Raw genomic sequence first — 25,758 nt, 5'->3', positions numbered from 1 at the left:
CTTACATTTTTAGGAATTTATTTTTTGTATGAAAAGTGAGGATGGGGGCAGTTGAGGTTGTGCTAGGCTGAAGCCAAAAGCTCAGAACTCAATCCAGGTCTCCCATGTGGGTGCCAGCAAACAATTACTTGAGCCATCATCTGCTACTTCCCAGGAAGCTGGAATCAGGTGTGGAACTGCGACTCAAACTCAGGAACTTGGATATGGGATAAGGCCTCCCAAAAGGCTTCTTTTCTTTTTTAAGATTTATTTGTTTATTTGAAAGAGTTACGAAAAGGCAGAGGCAGAGAGAGAGTGAGATCTTCTATTTGCTGGTTCACTCCCCAGATGGCCAGAACGGCCAGAGCTGCACCGATCTGATTCCAGGAGCCCCGAGCTTCCTCTGGGTCTGTCACGTGGGTGCAGGAGCCCAAGGACTTGAGCCATCTTCTACCTCTTTCCCAGGCCACAGCAGAGAGCTGGATTGGAAGTGGAGCAGCCAGGACTTGAACCAGCGCCCATACAGGATGCTGGCATTGCAGGTGGCAACTTTACCCATTATACCACAGTGCTGACTCCCCAAACGGCATCTTAACCACTGTGCCAAATGCCCACTGATGATTTATATTTTTTATTTTTTAAAGAGAACATATTTAATGTAGTGTATAGAATCTAAGAATACGATACTTCCCTTCCTCCTTCTCTCCCTACCTATCTACTTCCTTTCTTTCTTTCTTTTTGGTGATAATATGTTTTTAATTTCCTTTATAGTCAAAGGCTTAATGCTCCACTAAATAAAGAGTTCAACAAGTAAAGTAAAAAGTAGAAAGATCACTTGTCAGCAGGAATACACATTGTCTAAAGTTCATGCTATTCATTGTGTGGGGAACAGGTTGCAGGGGCAGGAGTGGAAGCTGGACAGCAGCCAGCGTTAACACTGGCAGTCCTGGAAAGAGACCACGATAACTTAGACACAATTGGAGAGAATAACAATGGTGGGATGTAACTAGATTTAAAATATTTCTTGTGACAATAATCATGGATGGCATTGATGAAATGCTCAGTTTAACCGTTACTGCATTATGTAACATAAGAGTTAACGGCAACCTTGATGGATAACAAACAAGCTTTTTACAGGCCTGGTATCTAAGGCTTCGGTTAAACTCTTGCTTTCTGAGCTCTTGGACCCTCTTCCCAGCAAGACTTGCCATTCCTGAAGGTACTTTTTCTACTGTCACTCATGCCCTAGAATGATGGGATCTTGTCCTCACCAAATGAATGACTCTGAAGTTCCATCTCCAGTCTTATGCTGCTTTATGCCGCCCTAGTCAAGTGACTGTGTCAGGACCCAGACTCAGCACAAGTGTGTACCACAATCCTCTCTCTCTCTCTAAGATTTATTTATTTATTTGAAAGTCAGTTATACAGAGAGAGAGGAGAGGCAGAGAGAGAGAGAGAGAGAGAGAGAGAGAGAGACGTCTTCCATCTGCTAGTTCACTCCTCAATTGGCTGCAAAGGCCGGAGCTGTGCCGATCTGAAGCCAGGAGCTTCTTCTGGGTGTCCCACGTGGGTGCACGGGCCCAAGGACTTGGGCCATCTTCTACTGCTTTCCTAGTCCATAGCAGAGAGCTGGACGGGAAGTGAAGCAGCCAGGTCTCAAACCAGAGCCCATATGGGATGCCGGCGCTTCAGGCCAAGGTGTTAACCCGCTGCACCATAGCGCTGGCATCCCACAATCCACTTTTACATCTTTACCCTCTCCTGCCTTCCAAGCTGGGCAGTGACAACCACAATGAGTGGAAACTGCACTGCCTACTTGGTAAAGCAACGTGGTGTCTCAAGCTCTTGTGCTTAAAAGACTATAAGAAAGATAATAAACATTTTTAAGTGAAATTCTGCTCAATTTAATTCAAATGTCTAATAATTTCTGACCTATTTTGACTGCTTTACAGAAGTGTACGTGCTTGTATGTACTTGCTGGCTTTGCCATTTGTTTGCTTTCTTGCTGGTCTCCAAAATCTGGTTGCTATTAGTGATTCACTAACTCATGATTGAAGTAATACTTACTGGACATTCACTCACAATTTTAATCATCATAGCCTTTGGCAAAAAAAAAAAATCCATTAAGTTGTTTTTATGTAGGATGCCGATACCTTCAAAGGAAAAATACAATTTCTTCAAATGATAAAGAATCACGTGATACAAGAACTTAAAGGGGCCTTTGATCCAGGGCAGAGGTTGTCAACCCTCAAAATCATCTGGAGCAGTCCCTCCCCTGGCCAGACATAGCACATTAGAAACTGCAAGTGGGACTTGGGCATCAGTCATTTTAAAAGTCCCCGGGCAATTCCCATGTGCAGTTGGGATACAGAACCACTGATCTCAACCAAGTTCCCCTGCAGGAGCCTCCTGCTCACCATTTTTCAAATCAACGAAAATGAGACTAGAGAAAGGGAAGTGACTTGCCAAGGGTAATGCCAGTCTGAGGTTAAGGCAGAACCACAACTAAAGCCTGAGTTTCCTGACTGCTATTTCAACCTGCACTCAGCACCCGGGACACAGAGGAGTACAAGGGAACAGGCAGGGGCTGCACCAAGCCTAACCCTGATGCGGGAACAGCCCACCTTTCTTCTGATTCTCCTCCATTTCTGCATCTTGCCTCAGCTGCCAAACTAGCATGGTCTGGAGCAGAGTGATGTTGAGAAGCCGAGGCAGGACCCCGCTGCGGCAGCACCCCACTGTGGCAATACCATTGGCACCCCCAACCAACAGATGTGTTTTCTCTTTCAAAGGAGCACCACATTAAAAATTGAGCACATGAGGGACTTCAGAACGCTTTGCAAATGGGGCCGGAGGTGCAGCACAGCAGGTTAAGACACCGTTTATGACACCGGCATCTCATATTAAAGTGCTGGTTGGGGTCCTGGCTGCTCCACTTCTGATCCAGCTTCCTGCTAATGAGCTTGTGAAGGCAATGGATGAGGGGTCAAGTACTTGTGCCCCTGCCACCCATGTGAGAGACCCAACAGAGTTCCTGGTTCCTAGCTTAGGCCTGGTCCAGCCCTGGCCATGGTAGCCATTTGGGGAACGAATGAGTGGATGGAAATCTCTTTTTCTCTGTCACTCTGCCTGCCAAAAATTTTGAAACTTTATGAAAAGTGGAATTAAAAGGTAAGTATATTTTGGTGCAAAATATTTTGAAATCCATACCTTTTTCATAATGTTTCCCACAAACTTTTCAAGGATTCTCTCAGACATCTGAGGACTGCACTAAGCAGCCTTTTTAAAACAAGCCAAAATATCCATTGTTCTACAAATATAGAGGAATAGCCTCTCATTAATGCCATCTTCTGAAACTTGACTGAGCAAATAATCATGGATTGGCACCTTGTTTAGCTCCATAAGGATGTTTACTGCAGTACTGTCTAAGCTATGAGAAGAGTGGAAACATCACAGAAATACAATGGAATTGCCAAGAAAAGCTCAAAATGTACCATTACATTTGTAAAAGCTACAGAAACACATGTAATACATTCTAAACTTCATATAAGTAAACATAATGAGACAATATGAGAGTGAGTGAGTGGTTGGGTTATGTATGGATGGCTTTTATTATCTCCTCTGTTTTTAAATGTTTTATATATATCTTCAAAAATTTTATATGGCACATATATTTCATTTAAAAATAAGGAAGTGTGTATAGATTTATTTTAAATATGTATATATTTAAGTTGCAGGACAAGAAACACATGCAAAGAACTGTATTTGGTTATGAATGTTTTTGATACTCTATGTCCGTCTCCTTGTTACCAGCGTGACGTTTTCCTCTCAGACCAAGGTCATGTTCCAGGCACCCACTTCAATGCCACATTCTACAAGATGAATAAACATTTGAAACAAGACACAGATTAGGATCACCCTGACTTCCTTTATATGAGTGAAAAGCGAAGAAAACAATTTGAATGCCATAAAATGTACTTTCTCATGAAACTAGACACTAACCTAAAAACATAGTCCATGTTACTGGTCTCCAGAATAATTAGTAACATTTACTAAATGTTTTAAATTTTTTTATTCATTTATTTGAGAAACACATAAAGAAGAACAGAGAAAGAATGAGCTCCCATCTACTGGTTCACTCCCCAAATGCCTGCAACAGCTGGCGCTGGACAAGGCAAAGCCAGGAGCTGAGAATTCAATTCAGGTCTCCCACATGGGTGGCAGGGACCCAATTCCTTGAGTCGTTACCACTTCCTGGGCAGGAAGCTGGAGTGAGGAGCCTGAGATGGGCATCCAGTGCTGACACTCTGATGTAGGATGAGCTGTCCTAACCAGGATCTTACCTGCTAAATCAAAAGCCTGGGCCCTGTGTACTTTCCAAGTGGCAAGGACTCTTTGGGCTTGAGGGAGTCAGAAAGGAACACACCCAAATGTCTGAAAACCCTGCTGTGAAGGAACTTCCCTTCGTGTGGGAGGAAAGAGACAACAACATGTTAACAGTAAATCTAATAAAGCAGAGAGAGAGGTAGGGCAGGTTGGGGGAGAGGAGGACGCTATTTTCAATAGACATGCTAGGGAGTGCCTTTTTTGCGGGGTCATTTTGGGGAAAAGACCTAAAGAAGCAGCTGGCCCTGTGGGTACCTGTAAGGGAGATGAACTCCTTCCAAGGCTCTCCCTGAAAAATGAGGAGGAAAGATCTTTGTGCATACATTACCCTTTGGCACATTTGGCATTACATTTCTGATCTGGCTTTGCTCAGCTCATGCTGCAGAACAGACAGATGAACATCTTCTGTGGAAAGTGACGGCCAGGAAAAAAGATAAGGGGGCAAAGGGGCCTGTGCGTGCATCTACTGATAATATCTCTGAAGGCCTCAAATCTTTGCCTTTTCAACAGCACTTACATAGACCATGCACATTAAAAGCCATTGATAGTAGGGCCGGTGCTGTGGTGCAGTGAGCTAAGCCTCCGCCTGCGGTGCCGCCATACCATATGGCCACTGGTTCGAGACCCAGCTGCTCCACTTCTGATCCAGCTCTCTGTTTATGGCCTGGGAAAGCAGTAGAAGATGGCTCAAGTGCTTGGGCCCCTGTACCCACATGGGAGACCCAGAAGAAGCTCCTGGCTCCTGGTTCCTGGCTTCAGATCAGCTCAGGTCTGGCTGTTGCGGCCATCTGAGGGGTGAACCAGTGGATGGAAGACCTTTCTCTCTGTCTCTCCTTTTCTCTGTCTGTAACTCTACCTCTCAAATACATTAAAATCTTTTTTTAAAAAAAATACCATTGATGGGGGAGAGATACCAGGCTGAACTGGTAAAGAAACAAACATTTCCTGTAGCTCTTCTTTTCTGATAGACATACTTATTATTTAGTCTGCCTGCAAAGGACTTCATCAAACAATGAATTTAATACAAAATTACTTCCAAAATAGTTTTTTTATTATTTTTTTATTTTTGACAGGCAGAGTGGACAGTGAGAGAGAGAGACAGAGAGAAAGGTCTTCCTTTTGCCATTGGTTCACCCTCCAATGGCCGCCGCGGCCGGCACGCTGCGGCCGGCGCACCGCGCCTATCCGAAGGCAGGAGCCAGGTGCTTATCCTGGTCTCCCATGGGGTGCAGGGCCCAAGTTCTTGGGCCATCCTCCACTGCACTCCCTGGCCACAGCAGAGAGCTGGCCTGGAAGAGGGGCAACCGAGACAGAATCCGGCACCCCGACCAGGACTAGAACCCGGCGTGCCGGCGCCGCAAGGTGGAGGATTAGCCTATTGAGCCGCGGCACCAGCTCCAAAATAGTTTTTAATCTCCATTATGAAATACATATTTCATAATACATATTGTTCATAAACTTTTCTAAGATCCCATATGTATACCAAAACAAACTCTTCTTTTAATTGCATTTTTCCACAAATGATTTGAAGTGCCTATGTGTGTTTACATATTGGATATGAAAATGTCTAACAATCCAGTGCAAAGATTTTAATTTCCTAACAAATCATGCTTGCTTCCACTGAAAAAAAGTGTTTCTAAATACCATTATGTGTTATGGAATAGGGAAAGTAAGGGCTATTTATAGAAGCCAATTTACAACCATACATTTGAAGCAGTAAAATAAATTTAACTGTCCATTTTAATGATATAAAAAGAACTAGCTCTAATCTTATCTTTAATGGTTTGACTTCAACATACATCTAAAGCGCATTTATGCTACCACAAACTAATGTCCCAAGTCATTAATTGCTCACAGCTTTAGTAAAAGTTAGACAGGTATTACACCTGTAGACACAGTTTCCATTTGATAGGAACACCGTAAGTGTGACTTAGTGGAACAATCATTCAGCATAACCCGGCCTTGCTTACTACCAACAAAACCCTCAAAAGCGGAGACAATCTGAATGGTGTTTGAATTTCATTTTAACTCAAATTTGTCATCTCTCAATTGACAAGCTCAGACGCACAGAAGGTCAGCATCACTTCAGACACTCAGCAACATGTAGGAAGCTCTTTACTACATGCAAGATGAAGCATCTCCTCTAGAAGAAACTGAAGACATTCCGAGGCTATCAAAACACAAAATTCTTGAACTGCCAAGTTTCATGCCCAGAAATGCAACAATCATGGTTAAACTCCTTCTTTTCTAAAGTGAGAACTGGTTTTTAAACAAATTTGTATCATAGGCATAATCACTTCTTTATCAAAGAAGAATAATGAGTCATAAAAAACAAAAATCCTCCAGTTTCTTTCTGGATCTTTCCAGACTTCCTGGTCATAAAATTACTTTGCTTTTTTTGTTAAACCACAGGGCTTTGAAGAAGAGAGATATCAGGAGAGAAGAAGATCAAATTATTTCTGAAGATTAGAGAAGGAAGGAGATGAAATTTCTTCTAAATCCCCCAGATATGTATTTCTATGACCTAAAATGTGTAAACAAGTAATTCAGTGTCTTGAAATGCCTAGGCCATATTAAGTTACACAGCCAAGAATGTTATTTAACGTTTACCATGAGTTACAGATTTTAATATCAGAGTCTGGAGTTCCTGGCTATTGGATATCTGTCTGCCAGTAAAGAGACGGAGACAGGTGAGAGTTACTGTTTACTGCAAAAATAGACTTAATGCCATTTTCCCATACACTTTAAAGCAACTGTTTGGAAAGGCAGAGAGATAGGCAGATAGATACAGAGAGGTCATCCATCCTCAGGTTGACTCCTGAAACACCCACAACAGCCAGGGCTGGGACAGACTGAAGCCAGGAGCCCAGAATTCAGTCCTGGTCTCCCATGCAACATAGGTGGCAGCGACTCTAGTACTTGGGCCTTCATCACCTGCTACTGCCGAGGTGTATTAGCATGGAAGAAGGGAAGGAGGCAGAATTCAAACCAGGGACTCCAAGTAGGGATGAGGACACCGCAAGGGGCAACTTAACCACTGTGCGCAATGCCCACCCCCAGAAGCTTTCTGAGGTCTCCCCCACCCACACACACACACAGAATGGGGAAGGTGAGATTGTTTTTGCATGAGCAATTAAGACTAAGTATAAATGATAGATTTTCTGTGTGTATTTTAAAAGGAAAATGAAGTAAGAACTAAGGTGCTTAAGAAATATGTTTCTTGGGGCTGGCATTGTGGCATAGCAGGCTGGCACTGTAGCACTGTGGGTAAAGCTGCCACCTGTGATGCTGGCATCCCATATATGGGCACCAGTTCGAGTTCCAGTTGCTTCACTTCCAATCCAGCTCCCTGTTAAAAGGTCCAGGAAAAGCAGTGGAAATGGCACAAGTGTTTGGGCCCTTGCCACCCACATGGGAGACCTGGACAAAGCTCCTGGCTGTAGCCGGGCCTGGCATAGCCCCAGGCTGTTGTGGCCATCTGGGGAGTGAACCAGCAGATGGAAGATATCTTGCTCTCCTTCTCTCTCTCTGTGTCTTCCTTTCTCTGTGTAATTCTGATTTTCAAATTAATTAATTAATCTTTTTAAAAAACGAAATATGCTTCTTACATACCTAAATAACAGAGAATCATTTACGCTCAGGCTTGGGAAGCCTTTGAAGATGCCATCCATTCAACTCCGTGCGTGAATCCTGGGATCAGCAATTCCATATGGTGCCTGCTCAGTTTCAATCTGAATGCCAGAGAAAGCTCAGTCTCCCAAGGAAATCTTCCAGTTCTAATTACTTCTATCCTTAGGATTGTGTTTCCTTTGCCAAACGAAGTCTGCTCTGTGTAACTTCTCCCCATTAACTCTAACCTGACTCCATGAAGCTGAGGTCCTGAACACACTGATCTTAAGGTTAAGGTGGGGAATATAATTGAGGGGAGCAGGCCAACAGGACGACCATAAAACATGACAAGGACCTGGGCCTGTGTGACAGTACAATGCCACCTCCTGCCCTGTTATGGGCAAGCCAGAAATTTGAATTCTATTAGAAATAGTCCAATTTTTGAATATACAAGGAATAAATTTTAGAGTTTATACATTTGTAAGAGATCAACTCACTCAAACCTGACATTTTATAAATGAAAAACCTGAGGCTGAGAATAGAATAAGGGCCTTGCCCAAAGCCCAAAAGTTAATCAGATGTAAGTCAGGAGGACACCCCAACCAATGCAGGGAAACTCTCAGGAAAGTCAGTAGTGCATCGGTCTACAGACTTGCTAACATACACTGACACGGCAGTCGGCCTTAGATTACTTCCTGTACCCATTATTAAGTAGTCCCTATCCACATATAGTTTTTTATTAGTATACTTTCTATTTTATTTACTTCAAAGGCAGAGAGACAGGCAGGCAAAGATAGAGGGAGACAAACAAAGAGCTCCTATCTATTAGTTCATCCCCCAAATGCCCACAACAGCCAGGATCCAGGAACTCAACCTGGTCTCTCATGCAAGTGCCAGGAACCCACCTACTTGACTCATCACCCACTGCCTCCTAGGGTGCACATTAGCAGGAAGCTGGAGTGGGCCGAAGAGCTAGGACTCAAACCCAGGTATCCTAAATGGTACGTGGGTACCCAAAGTGGCATTTTTGCCTGCCACCACATCCAGTTTTTCTAGTATTCTTTCACATGGAGAGTATACATGGAACCATAGCTAAAAATAACAAATTCAGGAGCATACTTGGGTTTGCAAGTCCAATTTTATCACTAGCGACCTAAATGACCTTGTCAATCTCAGTTTTTTCTTCTATGAAATGGGCACAATAAAGCCACTTATCTACATATCATTGTGAGAATTAAATGTACACACACAAGGTACTTAGAATATGCCTGCCACAGAGTAGGTACTATTTGATCAGTTTTATTACCACCCAAAGAAAGGGCAACAAGATGGTGAAAGCATATCATTTACAGGATCATGTAAAGCAAAACGGAACCTATTCTAGAAAAACATACACCTTGGGGAAAAGGATTAAGTTATAACAGCTAGGAGCCGGTGCTGTGGCTCATTTGGTTAATCTTCGCCTACGGCACCGGCATCCCATATGGGCGCCAGGTTCTAGTCCAAGTTGCTCCTCTTCCAGTCCAGTTCTCTGCTGTGGCCCGGGAGGGCAGTGTAGGATGGCCCAAGTGCTTGGGCCCTGCACCCACATAGGACCAGGAGGAAGCACCTGGCTCCTGGCTTCAGATCGGCATAGCTCTGGCTGTAGCGGCCATTTGGGGGTGAACCAACAGAAAGAAGACCTTTCTCTCTGTCTCTCTCTGTCACTGTCTAACTCTACCTGTCAAATTAAAAAAAAAAAAAAAGTTATAACAGCTAGTTCCTCTGCAGACAGTAAGGAGAAGGTAGACTTCAGCAGTTAAAAGCAATGACCCTCGGTATAGCATGAACACATGAAGTCAACTCTTCCAGCACTCACCTACAAGGGGGAAAGCTGCTGTAAGTTTCACCTCTGACCCTTCAGAAGCCTGGAATATACAGATACAGAAGGGGTCTTCAAAAAGCTTATGGAAATGTATATCATTAAAAATAACTATGCAAGGATTTCAAATTTTTTACATCAAAATGAACTTATCTTTTAATTCCATTTCCCTATGAACTTGTTGAAGCACCCTCATATTCTATCCAGAGCTCCTTCTTTCCAATATTTGAGCTTGTTCTCTGCAGTTACTACAATCATCCTGCCCTTCTCCCACGTCCAACTTGCTATTAGGAATCCAGAGTTCCACAAATTCCTCCCAGGGAGCTAGATGTTTAATTTCTTCCTAACTGCAGACAAACAGAAAGACAGCAAATACACTCTTTAAAAATAGAAAAAAAGTCTCACTTCCTCAACATCACAACGCAGTCACAAGTAGCCTACAGACACAGATTTACCAGCTTTATCACACCTGTCCTTACCAAGGTACAATTTCAATTTCAACCAAGGGAAAGTGCAAACACCATGGGAGAATCCTAAAATGTTAACCAGTCATCAGAGGGTGCTCAAACAGCCTCTCGCAGATCACACACAGAAACTGGCACAACTGTTTTGGTCTCCAAAGCATGAGGGGGTAAATAAAGAACATTTCTCTGAGGCTGCCCCTGGGCCCCAGGGAGCACCCTCCCCCAGGGGGGTATAGGTATGAAGATCCTGTCTCCAGTTCCTCTGTATCACCGTGGGTCACTGAGTTCTATGTTTCTGAAGGTTAATGCCGACTGCTATGTGCCACTCTACATAATGTATTAGCCTGTTAGGAAAGCCAAGTCCTGAAATGTTAAGTCACCTACTTAACTACACAGGGTGAGGAAGTAGCAGAGTTTAGGACGCAAACCCACACAGTTTGCCTCTAGAGGTCACGGTCCTAAATTAACCAGCTCCTTCAGTTGCCTCTAGAAAAGCTTGCTATCATCACTTTGCTCTGGGTCCTGGGCATGTATCAGCCCAGGTTTGAGGAGATCAATCAGGTTCTGCTGGCTTCACCTGCCTCTGAAAGTTTACTTCGGGGTTCAGGGGCTCCTGCATTCATGGACAGCCTTTTTCTCTGGCTGGCCCTCTTTTTGCTCTTGCACTGAAGAAGCAATATACACTGCTTTCTAAGAGACATAATTTCTGGTCCATGGACCTCCCCTCACTTTCCTACCCCTCTGCCTTCCTTCTCTTCACCTTTCCTTTCCTTTTTAACCAGTAAAGGCAGATTTTCTCTCCCTCTCTGTCCCCTTCCCCTCCGCCTCCTTCTTCCCTAGAATAAAAAAAATGTATGAGTTGGAAGTCCAGAGAAGAGACATAGCTGGAAAGAATTAAGAGTATGCTAAAAGAGGCTGGTGCTGTGGCACAGTAGGTTAAGCCTCTGCCAGTGGTGACAGCATCCCCTGTGGGTGCTGGTTCTAGTCCCAGCTGTTCCTCATCCCAATCAGGTCCCTACTCATGGCCTGGGAAAGCAGTGGAAGATGGCCCAAGTGCTTGGGCCCCTGCACCTACACGGGAGATCCGGAAGAAGCTCCTGGCTCCTGGCTTCGGATCGGCACAGCTCCAGCTTTTGCAGCCATTTGGGGAGTGAACCAGCAGGTGAAAGTTCTTTCTCTCCCTCTCTCTGTAACTCCGCCTCTCAACTAAATAAATAAAATCTTTAAAAAATTTTTTTTAAAAAAGAGTTTGCTAAAAAGTAACCATTAGTCATCAGGGAAATGTAAATCAAAACTACATTGAATATACCACCTGGATGGATAAAATAAAATATACCACTTGGATAGATAACAACAAGTGTTGTTGAGGAGATGGAAAAATCAGAACTCCCATACACTGCTCCTGGGAATGTGAAATGATGGAGCCGTTTTGGAAAAGTCTGTCAGTTCTTCAAAAGGCTCACCACAGAGTTGTCATATGACTCAGAAATTCTACTCTTGGCTTATATCCAAGATAAGTGTCCACAAATATTTGTACATGAATATTCACAGCAGCATTATGCATTATAACCACACAGTGGAAACTACCTACGTGTCTATCTGCTCATGAACAGATAAGTAAAGCGTGGTGTATGCTAACTAACAATGCAATATTATTTGACGGTAGACCGGGATGAAATACCGAAATATATCAAAACCTTGATAAACCTTGAAAACATTATGCTAAGTGAAGGAGGTCTATCACGAACATCCACATAGCATATGATCAGATTTATATGAAATGTACAGAAGAGGCAAATTCAGAGAGACAGAAATTACAGTACCATTTCCTAGGGTTGGGGGTTGGAAAAGAGCAGAATTTCTAATGGAATTTCATTTTGGAATTAGACATGGTGACGGTTGCATAACTCAATCAACATACTGAAAGCTATTGAATTGTATACCTTATATGAGTGAATGGCATCGTATGTTAAGTTATATTTCATTAAAGCTTTCATATTGAGGGAGTGACTTTGTTATAAGGTAAACTACTAGTCTCCAAAAAACTTTTTGGAGATAAAAAGTTCACAAATAGAAGGATCCTCTGGGATATGTACCGCTAATTCACAAAGGAAGAATGTTTGATTAGCAGCTAAAATGTACACAGTTTCTGAAGGTGAATTTAGAAGCGTGACTCAGACTCAACTGGAAAAAGTACAGCCTTCAAGTTCTGCAGCCAAGCTTAAGACATTGTCAGGCAGACCACTGCTTTTCAGACAGAATTTCAGAGTCAAGTGAAGGGTTTGCCAGAATACCCACACAGGTGTCTGCTTATAATGAGATTCTGGCAGAAATCAATAAGTCTACAACTAAAGTAAACACAGGGTCTCCTAAAGCAGCAACTCTCAAAATAGAGCAAGAAGTTTTGTGGCTAATGGCACATAGAGCATTCATATACTTTTGGAAACAGGGAACAGTTACTAGAGATTTTCCTTTACACTTTTTAGTACTTAACTTTCAAACTATTACTAAGCCTTTTACTCCCACTATGTCTGGGTCAAGCAGAAAATCAGCTTACTGCTTTCTTTAAAAACAGGCAATCTATTCATTGATCCAAGGAGTTGGCGTTGTGGAAAACCTTTTTAGACAGGAACAAATGATGCTTCTTCAAAGAAGCTGAGTTGAAGATTTCATGTGAATGTACAAAGAAACATTTAAAGAATCCTGTAAAGTCAGCTGACAATTTTCTTGTACTTTAAGAGGCCAAAAAAACCTTCATTCATGCACTGTTAGCTATTAAATAATATATTTATTTAACAACATTTTATATGAGTCAACATGCCCTTCCCTACTTCTTAACATCCTTGAATATCCAAGTTTAAGTTAGACTCTTATGATTCAAGGTCAGAATACCATCTTTTCGCCTAGAAAACTACTGAGCTCAAGAAAGTTATTATTGACTACTTCCAAAGTGCTGCATCAGAACTTTTCTAAGAAGTGATGGGCCTCTCCTCCTCTTCACCAATTAACACACTGCATTTTTCTGGCCTGTGTTTTCTAAGTGTTGAATGCTTCCCCTTTCCGCCCATCTGTGTTAAGGTTGACAGTTTCTTGAGGAAAACAGCTGGTGTTAATTACCAGAGGCAACCCAACTGCATATTTCACTAGTAGGTGACATGAGCTCTTGGAATGGAAACTTGTCCCCAAAGAAACACCCCTGCAAGTGTGGCCAAAGCTTGGTGTCCCATTCCAGTAGCCTGTGTAGTAAAGCCTGGCTTTTAAAGTAATCTATTTCATTAGGCAACTCCACTCGGAAAATCTATCTAATTTCTATCCCCTCCTTCCTCCGGCTGGATGCCACCGTCGCAGCCCAGGAGCAGCTCACGGAGGGTGGAAGGCCCAGTTCTCAAGTTCACAGATACAAGCAACAACCCTGTACTCAGGAGGCAAGCCTGCCAGGAGGCGCAGCTCATGCCCACAGGAGACGCCCGTTTTAAATTGTGATCATTCTCATCATGGACACTTTGTTTACTTAAGGCATATGCATTATGGAGTTGGGTTTGGGGCTACTGATGTAACTAGCACCAGTGATGATTAAGTAAAAAATTCATTCTTTCAATACAGAAAATGCGTCTTCTTGCCAGAAAGCAAGCCTTCAGCATGTTTAACCTATTAATGAGGCACAGGATAAATGCAAAACAGGAAAAGCAGTTATCACTTTACGGCCACCGCACTCGTCTCGGCTGGTGGGGGATGCAATGATGTACCTACTACTGGCCCTCCGGTCAGCTTCTCCTGGCGGCCAGGTGCAGCTTAGTACTTTTAATCTCACAGTATTCGTGACGTGGGTCAACCCAGAGCGGAGTGGGGGGGGGGGGGGGAGGTGAGCACTCAATCTCCCAGCAAGAGTTGAAACCTGACTTGGAGAGGCAAGTTCTTGGTGGTGAGCTGTCTTCAGGTAACCCTATCCACCTCCTGATACACAAACGCCACCATCAGGGGTACACCTGATGCACGCACCCGCGTGCACAGCTGAGTTATCAGATCTGCCGGCTCCAAACAGGCACAGGTCCCGTCAATAACCAAGAAGAAATCCCCACCTTCCAGATCCTCCCGGAAAAGTTAGCCCACCTCTGCAAACCCTTGTCCCGGAGGCGCTCTGCCAAGCTCGCTAGTATTCTCCCGGATACAATTAATCCTCACCCCTTTGTAACCCTCCCCACCCCCGCCCACCCTGTCATCCCCAAGTGACTGGAAGCAAAACTTAATAGGTGCAGGGCTCCGAGACGCGTCCTCTGCGCAGCACGGACTTCCCAGAAAGGAGCGCGCAGGCAGGCGCAGGACCCCTCCGGACACCTTCACGTCCTGGGGCTTCCCCCTCCCCCGAGCGCGGCCCCGCGGCTCACCTGCGTGGGGCATGGTGATGGTCTCGTTGGTGTTGGAGCCCGCGTTGAAGATGACCACGGCGGAGGCGTTCTGCAGGAACGCGTTGCGGATCTTGTCCCTGTAGGTGCAGTTGCCCTTGGGGATGAGGGCTATCCAGTTCTTGCCGTGCGTCGGAGCGGCGAACTTGGTGTTGGGGTCACAGGCCAGGCGGTCGTGGGCCGAGCTGGCCATGACCACCTCCCCGCGGGCGTCCTGTTTGGGGGAGTGCTCTCCGTAGCGCCCGCACTCAGTCTTCTCCGTGTGCAGCTCCGAGCCGGCGCCGCCGCCACTGCCGCCGCCGCCGCCGCCGCCCGCAGCCCCGGCCCCCGGGTCCGGCGCGGGCTCAGCGTAGGTGATGTTCACGAAGGCGGTGTACCATTCCTCCTTCTCGGCCACGGTGAAGTCCAGGCAGAGTAGATGCACGAAACAAAAGGAAAGCAGCCATGTTGAGAGAGCCAGACTGCGGCACGCTTGGATGAGAGACATTGCCATCTTTCTCCGCCGGCGCCCCCGCCCCGCCCCCCGCGCCCTCCCTCTGCCCCGCGCCTCCTCCCGGGCCCTGGCCCAGTCCGCGCCGGCCGCTTCTCTTTCCCGCGGCCGCTGCTCACTCTCCCTCCTGAGGGGCCGCGGCCGGGGCGCGCAGCCGCCGCGGGCACGGGATTCCGGGCGAGCGGGTCGCGCGGGCCCCGTCGCCTTTCAGCCGAAGCGCGGCGGTTGCATTTTGCTCCTCAGCCGTGCAGGGGGCGCGGGAGGAGAGGGCGCGCGGGGCTTGAGGAGGCGTCCGGCTGCCGAGCGTCCTGCGCCTCCGCCCGGCTTCTCCGTCTCTCATAGGGGTAGCAGGGGGCTCCGGAGCGCGCGAGGTGACGGCCCCACGCCCTCTCTAGTCCCGGCAGGGGCCGGGGTGGCTGTTCGCAGGCAGGGGTGCTGCCGAGGGAGTCCCGGCCGCCGCCGAGCGCCGGAGAGCGCGGGTCGAGCTGCTGCCGCGGCGGCCGCTACCTCAGCGCGCCGGGTCGGAGGGGCCTGCGAGCGTGTGCTGCCGCCCTCGTCGGGTGGCTGCGCGGGGCGCACTCTTGCCGCGGGACGAGTGCGCGGCCCGGGTGTGCGTGTGTCTGTGTATGTTTGTGTGTGTGTGTGTGTAGAATGTGTGCGTGCAAGGAGGAGCTTAGTGTGATGTCAAAGCTTCGGGGCTTCGCTCGCCGCGCTCCCTCGGTCTCTTCACGGGCAGCAGCGACCCCTGGCGGGTCTCAAACTCAGCCCCAGTGGGTGACTTGGTCCAGGTGGGGTTTGCAGTAGGGAAAAGGAGCCTTTGACCTCTGAGTACAGAAACTGCTTCCTGCGCCTTAAATACTCCTATGCGGAAATGGTCGAGCTTCCCCTAAACCACTCGCCCATTCGCTGAACACGTGCGGTGACTTTCCTTTTCCAAAGCCAAAGTGTAAGGTGGGTTGAACGATGCCACAGCGATACCTAGGGAAGTGACTCCCAAATGCTGGTTTAAGACAGCCTGGGGGCCAGCGCAGGCTGGAGTCCTTGCTGCTCCTCTCCAGATACAGCTCTCTCTACTATGGCCTGGGAAAACAATGGAAGATGGCCCAAGTGCTTGGGTCCCTGCACCCACGTGGGAGACCCAGAGGAGGCTCTTGGCTCAGCTCTGTTCATTGCGGCCTTTGGGGAGTGAATCAGCGGATGAAGACCTCTCTCTCTGTCTCTCTGTCCCTCTCCCCCTCCCCCTCTCCCTCTCCCTCGCCCTCTCTGTAACTCTGCCTTTCAAATAAAATAAATCTTAAAAAAAAAAAAACAGCCTGATGAGCCCTGCGTTAGCATTTCTGAGTTATTAGATCTGGGGTGAGACCCCCAATATCCGTGTCTAGCAAGTTCTCAGGCAATGCTGACACAGCTGGTCTAGCAACCACTCCATTAGGGTGGGTGTAGGAATGGGCCTCTCTGCGGCCAGCTGGGAGCAAACGCGTGGCATTTGTTTTGCAGAACGGATGCCTTCTAATTGTGAGAAGCTGGTGAGCTATTTCTCCACTGTGTTTATTGCAGTTGTCATGCCTGGTGACAGAGCCCCCGGGGCATCAGCAGGCAAGGGAGGTTTGTTTGGGTTACTGTTGTTTATGTGTGTTCTCCGGGTTGTGTATGGAGATTACCACCAGTCAGCAGAGAGTGTGGTATTCCCAGAATGGCATTCTTGAAACTGACACAGCACAGTTCTTCACAATGTTAAATGTTTGGAAAATTGTTATCCCTTCTCACGTCTGGTTTCCTTTGCTTGAGATCCATGTCATAAAGTTTGTAAAAATATGTGTGTGACAGTTCTCTTTTTTTTTTTCAAAACATCTATTTATTTAGTTGAAAGTCAGAATTACAGAGAGTGAGAGAGAGAGAGAGTGAAAGAGAAAGAGAGAGAGAGCTCTTCCATCCACAGTTCATTCCCCAAGTGGTCACAGCTACAACCAGGAGCTTCATCCTGGTCTCCCACGTGGGGCCTAAGCATCTTCCGTTGCTTTTCCAAAGCCATTAGCAGGGAGCTGTATCAGCAGTGGCACAGCAGGGACTTGAACCTGATGGGATGGCCGGTTTCTTTGGCCATGGCCTTACCTGCTAGGCCAGCCCCTGCTTGAAGATTCTCACGTACCCTGTCCTTCCCAGTGGATCTCTGTCAGAGAACCTGGAATCCAATTCATGTTTAGGAAAGAAATCCACCTTTCCCAGGACCTCCACATGCGTCCGGCTTTCTGTTAATGGCTGCCATTGGCATGACTTCTCCTTTCCCAGCAGCAGCAGAACAAACAGCTGGTGGCTGTTAGGGGAGAGCGAAGAACCCCAGCTACACCCAAATTAGAAGCAGGCACAAGAACTACTTACAAGAATTTGTCTCTATGGTATTTGATGGGCTGGATTTGTGTGTGTTCCTAGCTTGTTCATTTTTGAAACTAGGCTTCTAGGCAAGTGGGGCAGTGCTTATTATAGTGTCTCATGCCAAGAAGGCATGAGTGGAGACTGCCTGGCTGCTGGTTGCTGAACCACCAGAGAGCTGAGGGAGGAGGCCATTGACTGCAACCACCCGGCTAGTTCTGTTCAGATACCTTCACCGAAACACGGGGTTCCCCAACCTTTCTGTCGCTACTGTTTCTGCAGCCTCAAAAACTGGAGAATCTGTCATTGAGAATTTACAGCTTTTCCTTATCCTTTCTGTCTCTTAGAAAAGTTATGGGTGGGGCTGGCACTGTGGCGTAGCAGGTAAAGCCGATGCTTGCAGTGCCGGCATGTCATATGGGTGCCGGTTCTAGTTCCGGCTGCTCCACTTCCAATCCAGCTCTCTGCTATGGCCTGGGAAGGCAGTGGAAGATGGCCCAAGTCCTTGGGCCCCTGCACCCGCGTGGGAGACCCGGAAGAAGCTCCTGGTTCCTGGCTTCAGATCGGCACAGCTTTGGCTATTGTGGCCATCTGGGGTGAGAACCAGCTGATAGAAGATCTCTCTCTCTCTCTCTCTCTCTCTCTCTCGATCTCCCCCACCCCTTTCAAATAAATAAATAAATAAATATTTAAAAAAAAGAGAAAAGTTAGGGGTTGAAGGGGTGACAGTGTTACAGAGGGAGCATCCTGGCTGGAAGATTGGTTAATTCCAGGGCCATTGTGCAGATAAGTGAAGTGACAGCCGGGTTTTATATTGTTGGAGAAGGAATTTCCAAATAGGCAAAGAAAATGCTATAAAAAAAATGCTGAGACACTGGATTTAAAAAATGAGTGTGAAATCGTCTTTTTATAATGATATGTATGTGTGTGTGTCTGTGTATGTATATATATACATATACACTATATTGACCATAGCTCTCTATTCCAGGGCATGGGGTCATGAAGTGGCCAGAAGATCGTGGTTTCTAAATACCATCCTCCAGGAGCCAGGGCTGATTCCAGGACTGGGGCTGAAAAAGTACAGAGTTTCAAACCTCCAGTAGGAAAGTGCTGAAAACACAGTGAGAAAAAAACCCAAGGACACATGAGTCAGCTGGAAGGGGCTCCCACTGGCCAAACTGGGGGCAGTTTGGGCATAAAATAACGATAGTAATGGGTTATAATCTATTTTAAAAGAAATGATGAAGCAAAGAAGCAAGGGAGAAGTAAAAGCTATCCTTTGGTAGCAACACCTTCTAATAAGGCTCGATGGAGACAGGACGTCACCATTTGACAGTGTTGGTTGATTCAGGCAGGAGTCCTCAAAGGAGACAAAGACTGGGATGTAGATATTTGATATAATCAGGATATTAGCCTGATTTTCTGGAAAATGCATATTTTATTGAGTATTGGGGAGGAGCTACATATTTTGAAGAGAAGACCAAGCTGACCAGTTGACGATGGTGAATATCACCACTCAGAACAAATTGTATCATCTGCCTCCTAAAGAGATGTGCTGATAGCATCTGTGACATATCCCTGCCAACCATTCACCTTCTGTGCCTGATACCAGAAAACACGGATGGGCCCAGGGTGACAGGCATCTTAAAAACTAAAGGTCTGTACTCTCTGAGACACATAAGTCTATGAAAGGCAGAGAAAAACAACTAATATCCAAACTGGAGAGACTTAAGTTGCATAACAACTAAATACAACATTCGATCCTGGAATGGCTCCTGGATGGAAAGGAAAAATTACCAGATGGGGGAAAAAAAAGTGAATGAGGCCTGTGGATTAGATGGTACATTTTATCAGTGATGATTTCCTGATCTGAATGTTTATCCTGCAATTTTGTACAAGAATGTCCTTGTGTGTGGGATATGCACACTGAAATATTCAGTAACCATTCTGTCTAAATCTTGCTCTGAAATTTATCATAAAAATTAATGATAATCTATAAACTCCTTCCACTAGCCACTCTTTTTTTTTTTTAAAGATTTATTTATTTATTGAAAGTCAGAGTTACACAGAGATAGGAGAGGCAGAGAGAGAGAGAGAGGTCTTCCATCCACTGGTTCACTCCCCAATTGGCCGCACCAGCCGGAGCTGCACCGATCCGAAGCCAGGGGCCAGGAGCCTCCTCCAGGTCTCCCATGTGGGTGCAGGGGCCCAAGGACTTGGGCCATCTTCTTTTTTTTTTTTTTTTTTTTTTGACAGGCAGAGTGGACAGTGAGAGAGAGAGACAGAGAGAAAGGTCTTCCTTTTGCCATTGGTTCACCCTCCAATGGCCGCCGCGGCCGGTGCACCGCACTGATCCAATGGCAGGAGCCAGGAGCCAGGTGCTTTTTCCTGGTCTCCCATGGGGTGCAGGGCCCAAGCACCTGGGCCATCCTCCACTGCACTCCCTGGCCACAGCAGAGGGCTGGCCTGGAAGAGGGGCAACCGGGACAGAATCCAGCGCCCCGACCGGGACTAGAACCCGGTGTGCCGGCGCCGCTAGGCGGAGGATTAGCCTAGTGAGCCGCGGCGCCGGCCTTGGGCCATCTTCTTACTGCTATCCCAGGCCATAGCAGAGAGCTGGATAGGAAGTGGAGTAGCTGGGTCTCGAACCGGCGCCCATATGGGATGCTGGCGCTTCAGGTCAGGGCATTAACCCGTTGCGCCACAGCACACCAGCCACTCTTTCAGAGAACCTGAAATCTTGATTTTTTTTTAAAGTTTAAAGACCACTTTTTTGGAAGACAGTACTATGTTCCCAGCTTTATGCTAAAAAGATTTTCCTCCAAAATAACCACTCTTTTTTTTTTCCAGTGGCATTTCTTCACCCACTGAGCTGGTGGCTATTTGGAAAGAGCAAAGAACTCTTGCTATATCCACCACCTGCTAAATGTACACTGTCCTTGTAGATAACACTTCTCTGTATTTCATGTCTTCAACAGAACTCATTGAGCATTTGTTATGTCTTAGGTGGTGTTCAGGCACTGAACATATAACAGGAAACAGAACGGACAAGATTTTTGCTGTAATGGGATTTCTATTTTGAAAGGAGGAAGTAGAAATTTGAAGTTTTGGATTATGTTAATGTTATGAAGGAAAGGTAGAGTACAAGAGGGTGACTTGTTTCACTTATGGTGGCATTTTAAGTGAGGGATACATGCAGATATCTGGGGAACTGGTTGTACCAAAAGAGGGAACCATAGGTTCAGGGGCCTGAGGAAGATTGTGTTTGATATGCTGAAGAATGGCAAAGAAAGCATGAAGAGTGGAAAAGAATGAGAGAAACAGAGTAAAGGAGATGGAAACAGAGAGGTTGTTGGGGAGACCAGATCACTTGTAGACTTGCAGTCAAGAGTGAGGACACTTAGGGTTTTATTCTGAGTGAGGGGAGAAATCTTTGGAAATTTTTAAGTAAGGAAATTTACATTGATCTTATTTTAAGGGTGTGTTCTGACTGTCTTGCAGTAAGTATTACAGCAGGAGAATAATTAGGAACTACAACAATGATTCTGGAAACAGCTAGTGACATGACAGGAAGGTAGCAACGGATGTGCAGAGAGTTGACTGGGTGGGTTTTGTTGGTGGAACAAATTTTCTTCCCTGCTGCATTTCCTATGGGCTGTGAAGGAAAGGAGGGCTCCAGAAGAACTGGTCTGGAGCCTAAAAAGCAGCAAAATGGGGTTGAAGGATTGCAGGGGGAGCTGGTTGGGCTAAAAATCAAAAGTTTGGAATAGGGTCATCAGGGTGCTTAGTGGTATCCCAAATGGCAAGGTCATGTAATTTGCCTCAGCATCGAATCTCAAAAGGGAGATGACAGATTCAAAGCACATGAAGACGACTTTCTTTTTTTAAATGCATTTATTTATTTTTATTTGACAGGTAGAGTTATAGACAGTGAGAGACAAAGAGATAAAGGTCTTCCTTCCTTTGGCTCACCCCCCCAAGTGGCCACTACGGCCAGCACTGCGCCGATCTGAAGCCAGGAGCCAGGTGCTTCTTCTTGGTCTCCCATGCAGATGCAGGAACCCAAAGACTTGGGCCTTCCTCCATGCCCTCCCTGGCCACAGCAGAGAGCTGGACTGGAAGAGGAGCAACCAGGACTAGAACCCAGTGCCCATAGGGGATGCTGGCGCCGCAAGCAGAGGATTAACCAAGTGAGCCACTGCGCCAGCCCCACACATGAAAACTTTCAAGTTATTGACCACACAGGATTGCCAAATTGCTTTCCCTAAGGCTGGCCTCACTGTGCATCCATGTAAAGTGAAAGCCCTAAAATGCTGGTCCAAATAGCCCCAGGAGACAGCTTAGAGGTGAGTGCTGGCCTCTAGGAGGAACTCTCTCCACCAGCCAAGAAAGCCAGACTAAATAGAAGTAGCAGGTTTCCCCAGAGTTCCAGTGTAGTGAGTTGATCTTATTTCATAAAGGGTAGTGGCAGATTGAACTTAAATGTGTGTCTGAGTCAGAAGCAGAGCTGCCCTATTTCTTAAGAGCAAATGGGACTTTCCTTAACCTTAACACTGCTTTTGCATCTTTCCCTTAATGTACATGACATGTTCAAAGGGAATTCTACCTCAGACTTTTAAAAAATGAATTATAACATTTGAGAATACAATTCCTCCTACACATACATATTTTAATGGTTCAATAAAAGTTTTATGTGAAGAAGATTTATTATACAGGGTTTGATCCATATTATATTTTACAATGATGGATGACCTGTGCTTCAAAAAACATGTCTATTTACTTTTTTTCATCTATTTGAAAGGAAGAGAGAGAGCAGGGTGTATGTGTGTGTGTGTGTGTGTGTGTTGTGGGACAGGGAATTTCACATCCACTGGTTACCTCCCCCCCACCACAAACAGTTGAAGCTGGGCCAGGCCAAAGTCTGGAGCTCAGAACTCCATCTGGGTCCTCTGCATGGGTGTCAGGGACCCAAGCACTTGAGCCATCATCTGTCCTTCCCAGTGTGCACATTAGCAGGAAGCTGGATCAGAAGTAGAGTAGCTGGGACGGTAACCAGGTGCTCTAATATGGGAAGTAGACATCCCAAGTGGTGGCTAACTCTGCCACATCTCAGTGCCCACCTACAATGTACTTTTTTTCCACAATGTACTTTTTAAAAGTTAATGCCTGTTCAATTATTTGAAAAATGTTCTTTCTTTACAATAAACTCATAAATAATGAACCACATGACAGAAAAGGGGAGAATCCTTTAAAATATGTTCCATATGTCTATGAAACAATAAAACATTCTGAAACTAGAATAAGGGATTTATAATACCTAAGTATAAATGCTGATATTATTATTATTATTATTATCATTAAATTGCATTTCTCTATCTACCTATCTATCTTTTTACCCATCTATTTATTTGAGAGACAGAAAGAGAAAAAGAGCCCCCTATCCTGTGATTCACTCCTCAAATGCCCACAACAGTCTGAGGCATTCAGACCACAGTCGGGAACCAAGAAATAAACAGTGGTCTCCCATGTGGTGGCAGGCACCCAATTATATGAGCCATCTCCTGCTCCTTCCCAGAGTTCACATTAGCAGGAGTAGAGCTAGGACTGACACCCGGCTCTGTGATATAGGACATGGGTGTCCTAACCAGGGGCTTGCTAAATGTTCTCCCCGGCATTTGTATTTTTAAAATTGATTTCCTATGGATAACTGTGGCATTTGGTTTCACATGCCCTGACCCTAGGACTTTTCCCTCTTCCTGGTCTCCCACAGTTGTTTGGAGAAGTACACTGATGCAGTAGAGGACTTGGGCTTTGGTGCCAGACAAATCAGGATGAGCATCTCAGCTCTGCCACATAGGCTATTCCAATTGTGCTGAGCCACAGTCTTCTCTTTAAATCTGGAGAGATTACACCTCCTCCCAGGACTGTTGAAAGATTAGAAAGGGCAGCATATGTTGGGCACATAGAAGAGTGAGACTACAAGGACAGGTCAGGATGAGAGTAGGGGGAAACAAGAATCTAAATTTTTAATATCTAAAACTTTTTAAAAAGTCTATGTATTCAGTGATGTATACAGATACTCAAATATATAAATATATACTCATACTGTGTATACTGTATACATATATACCATATGTACATGTATATATGCATACTTTATATACTGTATACATCTGTGTTATATGCAGGTTCTCAGGTGTACAGATAGATAGATATCTGACTTTTAGTGGGGTTTCATCCTGATCAACCCATTCTAAGTTTGTAAGTTAAAAATATTGTAAATTGAAAATGGATTCATTATAGCTGAACTACAGAGCATCCTAGTTTAGCAATGTGCTATATGGTAGAGTCTCCCTTGTTACCCCTCCTAGGCCTTGCTGTTATCCAGCATCATGAAAGTATCCAGTAGCACACCTTAGCCTGAAAATATCGAAGTTCAGAATTCAAGGTGTGGTTGCTACTAAATGCGTATTTCTGTCACAAGATTGTGTTGTCAAAATCTAAGTCCAACTGTCCCAAATTGGAGACCAGCTATATATGGCTACCTCCTTTGTGTTAAGCCTTATGCTAGATTCTCTTGGGAATAAGGTACAGCCCCTCCCACCAAGGATTTAGGGTCTGATTTTAGGGACAGATGTGATCATGCAAGTGAGTTGTAAAAGCATATAATGGGGGGATTTCTAGAAGCAGTATGTAAGAAGAATTCAGTGAGAGACATTTTTCTATGTAGAAATGAAAAAAATAAAGAGATGATTGAACCACAGTGATTTTTGCATCCCACTTACCACAGATAACCCTACAGAGGAATTGGGTTTCCAGGGCTTGTCAGTCAGGGCTGTCTACTCATATATCTCCTGCAGCATGTAGCCTGTGGAGGGCACCAGTAAATGTGCTGAATAAGACTTAGTAATGAAAAGCTGTCATTTGTGAGTGCTAAATAGGTAGGCGGGCACTATTTGTTTTAAGCACTTTACACAGATTGTCTGAGTTAATTCTTAGGATGACTTTTTGAGGGAGGTATCATTATTTGCATTATACAAATGGGGACATGGAAACTTAAAGGAGTAGAGTGACTTGCCTGAGGTCATGTGGTGAGCAGGTGCAAGACTGGGGATTTTATGACTGGAAGTCAGGCTCCAGGCTATGGTATTAAGAGCTGTACAATTGCATTGGGATTCTATTTGCTTTAAATTGTCACCATCTTGTTCATTAACTTGACTTTGATTTGTCACTGTACTCCTTTTGCCTCTATCTAATGCCTCTGTTTATTTCAGCTGCTTGCTATCACTTTTACCTCATTTTTACTTTCATTGTCAATTTTTTCTTGTCATTGATGGTAGGCTCTATTGCTTCTCTGGGCCATGTATATATGGTTTAGATACAAGAATTTTCAGAGCCCCAAAACCCCTGGAACTTAAGCTGCAGGAAGTGCAGATGGAAAGGGAAGGTTATGACAAAGATCTTTTCAAGAGTGTGCATGAAGCTGATGATAGTCATTTCTTTGCTCTTTGTTCCCTTACTAACTTAAAATTTCAGAACAATAGAATATTTTTACTAAAAATAACCTTTTTTCCTTTTCTGTGCTCCTTTGAATTATCAAATGACTTCCTTTTATGTCAGTCTGATATAATGTTGACATTTAATTTGGGTTTCTTTGCCTTTATCATTAACCGGAACTCTTCCAAACTTCGTGTCATTAAATGTTTTGAGAGCCTCGTTATGGAAAGTCAGCTTAGAAAAAACCATTTGGGACTTGAGCCAAAACCAACAGAAAACTCTTCCCTATAATATATCTGTTCCCTTTATCTTTTCTTATTATTTTTTCACTCAATTGTTCAATTTTTGTTTTAAATTATTACTTGTCCCTGGGTACCCCAAAACCAGACTTGTTTTCTTTTTCTGTTCTTTTTAAGAGTGTGCTGTCCTCTCTCACCAGAAAGCTGGATGGACGAGGTTGTAGCTACATGCCGTGACGTTCAGGGTATCGAGACCTAGCTGACCATGGCAGCTGTTAGGCACACAGGTCTTTAAACCACACCGTGTCAACATTATCAGAGAGGAGGAACTCCAGGCCTTCTTCCTGTCCTTTCTACTGGGCTGTTTGGACGCATGCTTTCATAAACAGTTTCCCTGTCAGAATGAAAGCCATTCCCACAGGGCTCATGAACAACAGTCGAGCACAATTGAGGGAGCCAG

At 45.2% G+C, this 25,758-nt stretch overlaps 1 protein-coding gene and 1 long non-coding RNA gene across 3 annotated transcripts in view; one reads left to right on the top strand and one right to left on the bottom strand.

Annotated features, from left to right (window-relative positions):
* The window catches only part of RNF150 (ring finger protein 150), a 313,307-nt gene extending 297,200 nt beyond the window's left edge, over positions 1-16,107 (bottom strand). Inside the window, exon 1 of the mRNA XM_051819466.2 lies at positions 14,685-16,107. Within this exon, the coding sequence (XP_051675426.2) occupies positions 14,685-15,195 (511 nt within the window). The 5' untranslated portion in view covers positions 15,196-16,107. The remainder of the gene's footprint in view (positions 1-14,684) is intronic.
* Positions 16,108-18,362: 2,255 nt separating this feature from the next.
* Positions 18,363-25,758, top strand: part of LOC127483152 (uncharacterized) — a 33,102-nt gene continuing 25,706 nt past the window's right edge. For both annotated transcript variants that reach the window (XR_007909103.2, XR_011378238.1), the window contains exon 1: positions 18,363-18,683. This is a non-coding gene — a long non-coding RNA (uncharacterized lncRNA). The remainder of the gene's footprint in view (positions 18,684-25,758) is intronic.

The sequence above is a fragment of the Oryctolagus cuniculus genome, chromosome 8 (genome assembly GCF_964237555.1).
Source record: "Oryctolagus cuniculus chromosome 8, mOryCun1.1, whole genome shotgun sequence".
Classification (NCBI taxonomy): Eukaryota; Metazoa; Chordata; class Mammalia; order Lagomorpha; family Leporidae; genus Oryctolagus; species Oryctolagus cuniculus.
Note: the sequence above shows the minus strand (reverse complement) of the source record. Positions and strands in the feature narration are given on the sequence as shown.